This window comes from Austrofundulus limnaeus, unplaced genomic scaffold (genome assembly GCF_001266775.1).
Source record: "Austrofundulus limnaeus strain Quisiro unplaced genomic scaffold, Austrofundulus_limnaeus-1.0 Scaffold451, whole genome shotgun sequence".
NCBI classification, from domain to species: Eukaryota; Metazoa; Chordata; class Actinopteri; order Cyprinodontiformes; family Rivulidae; genus Austrofundulus; species Austrofundulus limnaeus.
In genome coordinates, this window is record NW_013952853.1 from 400556 (window position 1) to 405233 (window position 4678).

A 4678-nucleotide genomic window follows, 5' to 3' on the forward strand; every position below is an offset into this window, starting at 1 on the left:
TATATATATATATATATATATATATGCCCACATGCACAAATCTGCACCCAAAAGACAGTACTTCCCAGCCAGGTTCATCCCCTTTGTTCATCCTTATACTTTTGAATAATAACCATTTTGAGTTCTTTCTTAAAATACCTCATGCTTGTATTTTGCTTCAGCTTTTTAGCGACTTTATTCCAGATCTTCACACCAATGACAGAAATGCACATTTTTTTCTTTRTTGTTTTAGACTTCGAAGTTCTAAAGTTGAGGTTTTCTCTATAATCATATCCACCCACTCTATCAGAAAATAATTTTTGAATATTTTCTGGTAATATTTTGTTTCTGACTTTATACGTGAATTGTGCAGTTTGAAACTCTACCAAATCAGTGAATTTCAGTAAGTAATAATCTATAAATAAATTGTGGGTATGACAATAAAAATCTGCCTTGTGAACTAAACGAATGGCTCTTTTCTGTAAAGTGCATAATGGTTGAAGTGAAGTTCTGTAAGTGTTGCCCCAAACTTCCACACAGTAACTTAGATATGGTAAGATAAGTGAACAGTACAAAATATATAGTGCAAAGGAGTTTAGAAATTTTCTAGCATTGAAAAGAACTGCAATACTTCTTGCTATTTTAGATTGAACATATTTTATATGAGGTTTCCAACAGATCTTATTTTGAATCAATACTCCCAAAAACTGGATTTCAGTCACTTTCTCCACAATCACATTATCAATTCTTATTTGTAAATCACTTTGCCMGTTACAATTTCCAAATAACATAAACTTTGTTTTTTCTAAGTTTAATGACAGTTTGTTGACGTCAAACCACACTTTCAGTTTACATAACTCTAAATTCATTTCAAGCAAAAGCTGCCATAAATTTTCACCCGTACAAAAAATGTTTGTGTCGTCAGCAAATAATACAAAATTAAGTATCTTGGAGACCTTACATGTATCATTTATGTATAAAATAAACAATTTGGGTTCTAAATMAGAGCCCTGGGGAACACCACAGACAATGTCCAAGCATGAGGACTGGAAATCACCCAACTTCACAAATTGTTGCCTGTTGCTGAGATAAATTTTTATCCAGAGCAAGACTTCTCCTCTTAGACCATAGCACTCAAGTTTCTTGATGAGCATTTCATGATCAATCATGTCAAATGCTTTCTTTAAGACAATAAATACCCAAACAGCATGTTTCTTTTTATCTAATGCACTGGTCACCTCTTCTATTAAATGAAGAGCAGCCATCGCTGTTGATTTTTGTGGCCTAAATCCATACTGACTTTCATTAAGTAATTGATGTTTACTAATAAATTTTTCTAATCTAACAACAAATATTTTTTCTAAAATTTTGGAGAATTGCGAAAGTAAAGAAACATGCCTGTAATTTGTGAAATCATGCCTATTCCCAGATTTATGTAGTGGGAGGACTTTTGCAATTTTCATTTTTTTTTGTGGAAATATTTCTGTTAGAATTGACAGGTTACAGATATATGTTAGCGGCTGAATAATTTACAGAATCACCTTCTTAATTATTATCATGTCAATATTGTCATATTCAGTTGACCTTTTATTTTCACATTTATTTACTATATCTATTACCTCATTTTCCTCCACTGCTGTAAGAAACATGGAATCTGGATTTCTACTAACTAATATGTCGTTTGGTATTTCATGTCCTGTGGGCTGTAGGATTCCTTCAGCCAATTTAGGGCCCACACTCACAATATTCTTAAAATAGCAGTTAGTTTGTTCTTATATTTCTTGTATTTATTTTCTGCTTCAATTGATCTATGCCTTATGAAGTCTCTTTATAACTTGTTCTTTATTTACAGGAATTTTGCAGTCCCTTTGTAATCCATGGAGTTTCTGAATATTTATTTGTAATTGTCTAACATGTKCTCCCCCATACCTCAACTCAATAAACCAAGTGTGGAACAATTAATGTGTTAAATAACACATACAGAGCTTCATCATTCAACAAGCCACCTCCATCCCGGAGTTTGTGGCAATAGTCGATTATRCTAAAGACAAGGGCCTCCCGGTACTCACTGGTTGTGATGCCATTTCCCATCATGTGTGCTGGGGGAGCTCTGATATTAACCCTAGAGGCAGATCTCTGTTATTTAGAATACTTGCTGACAGAAGACCTGCTAGTCTTGAATCAGGGCAATGTACCTACCTTCCAAACTGTTAATAGGGAGGAGGTCACTGATTTAACAGTCGGGTCTATGGACCTGGTAAATAAAGTATGTTACTGGGAAGTATCCCCAGAGGAAACCATGTCAGACCATCGACGAATTCAGTTTAAGCTGAAGATGGGGAAACCACACCCAGCCACTTACAGAAACCCCCCCCCCAAAAAAACACTGACTGGAATCTGTTTATCAGCAGTTTATCCCAGTTGATGGGTGTGAGAATTGCCAGGATCAAAGTCATGATTGTGATATGAGACCTCTTTGCACTACTTAGGCCACTGCCTTGCTCTGAGTGGTCAAAGGAAAAGAATTCTTRGGGACCCCTTCATGGATCCTGAGAAGCTCAGAACATTGAGTGTTTCTAACCTTGTGTCCTTCATCTGAGGGACGAGAAGGTTTGAATGAAGACCAGTGTCTTTTTGGGGAGAGCAATGGGCCCACTTAGGAGACCTTTGCTCATATGGCTTTTATATCCATCCCCACTCACCATAACCATAACCATATTCCCTTTAGGTTATAACAGCTCTCTCTCTTAATAAAGTTTATCTGGATGTTTAAAGGTAATGCCTTTTGGTGAGCCTTAAAATGTTATAATCAATCAAATCATAAAATTTCAACAATTTCAATTTACAAAATAATATATTAGATGGATAATGGTAATGTTCGAGTAATAACTCTTATAGCACTTTTCTGCAATACAAAAACAGGATTTGTAATTGTCTTACACGCTCTCTCCCATATCTCAACACAATAAACCAATTAATGTGTTAAATAACACATTCAGAGCTTTATCATTAAACAAGTCCCTTACTTTGTAAAACAATGCAATATATTTAGCTATTTTAATTTCTAAATAATTTATATGAGGTTTCCATGTCAGTTTCTCATCAATAATAACACCCAAAAAACTTCACCTCACTGAGTCTATGATTCTCTACACCATCAACTCTAAATGGAATATTAGCAGTTCTTTGTCTATTTGTAAATATCATTTCCAGATTTAACAATAATTTGTTAAGTTTAAAACAATTTTGTATTTTCACAAATTCTATCTGCATCATCGATAACATTCGTTCTATATTTGTGTGCATGCTTGAATATAAGTATGTGTGTATGTGTACATACATGTGCATGCATTAATATATATAGCTGAAAATTACAGAGTAAAAACAAGAAACTGTCCAGAAGTCCTACTAAACTTTTTTTTATACCTGGATTGAGATGCATCAGAACATAATATAACAGAATATAAAATATTAGAAACATACAAAAAAATCTGAACTGAATAAAGCTGGGAAACAAAGAAAGGAAACTTCATTAATCTTAGTCCTCACTGTTAACATTTATATACTATAATTTTCAGGTGTAGGAAAATTTGAGTGTGAGCCAGCCTAATGCAAACAGCAGTCAGAAGACAAATTATTCAACAGCTCTGTTCCTGAAACTAGCTGGTGGAGCCGTCTGTGTTGTGATAAAYGGTGACATTGCTTAAAATGAATCAACTGGCAAAAGAAGCATAGGAAGCACAAACGGCACTTAATGTGATCAAGCTGTTTTTGTTAGAGATATTAGAGATGAAACACGTTACCCTCAGTGATCCACGGTAAGAAGGAAGGACAGGGGACTGACACATTCCCAGGAGATGAATGGGGCCAGCAGACAAACATGTCAAAAGTTCCTTTACAGTAGTTTCCTGAAGAAAAGGTTTCARAGTTGGACATGGTACTTAATATTACAAATACTGTAGCTAACATGTGAAYAGCCGCTCACCATTTTTTGGAATAGCAGTTGCCGTCAGGGTGCGATTGCAGTTCTCCCAGTACTCACTCCGCTTAGAGATGAGACTCTCAAGCAATGATCCGGTTGCCTATGGATTCACATAAAAGGGAAATTTGCTTCGTTATTACACATGTAATTTGAGAGCACGGCAGCTCAGTGGTTAGCACTGTTACATCAAGGCAAGAASGTCCAACGTTCGATTCCCAGTCTGGACCTGGGGTCTTTCTGTGTGGATTTTGCATGTTTTCCTTGTGTTCACATGGGTTTTCTCTGGCTACTACAGTTTCCTCCTTCAGTCTAAAAACAAGCATGTTTAAGTTGCCTTCAAGACCAGGCCTCCCTTGCAAAAGAGATCTGTGATCTTAGGGATTTGCCCGGTTAATTTAAATTAAAAAAAATAAACATTTGAGTAGCTTAAACTGCAAGTCTAGTTGTTAAGTTCTGTTTTTCTGATGATGCAAAATATGAAATAGTATCCATGTCTGGGCTATGTATTTACCTAATGAACAGGTAAGTTAATGGAAAAATCTATTAAAAACAATTCGATTTTTTAAAACTATGTTCTTTCTAAGCCAGGCCAAACTGTGCATGCACCACTGCAGATGAAGCAATACAGAGAATTCTGTTTTATGTGCAGAAATGGCCCAGATTAAACTCTCTCTCTCTCTCTCTCTCTCTCTCTCTCTCTCTCTCTCTCTCTCTCTC

General features: G+C 35.6%; 1 protein-coding gene across 1 annotated transcript in view; it reads right to left on the minus strand.

Moving 5' to 3' along the window:
* The window catches only part of glp2r (glucagon-like peptide 2 receptor), a 16022-nt gene that overhangs the window by 9517 nt on the left and 1827 nt on the right, over positions 1-4678 (minus strand). The window contains exons 2-3 of the mRNA XM_014025015.1: positions 3965-4061; positions 3783-3887 (exon numbers count right to left, since the gene is read on the minus strand). Of these exons, the coding sequence (XP_013880469.1) occupies positions 3783-3887; positions 3965-4061 (202 nt within the window). The remainder of the gene's footprint in view (positions 1-3782; positions 3888-3964; positions 4062-4678) is intronic.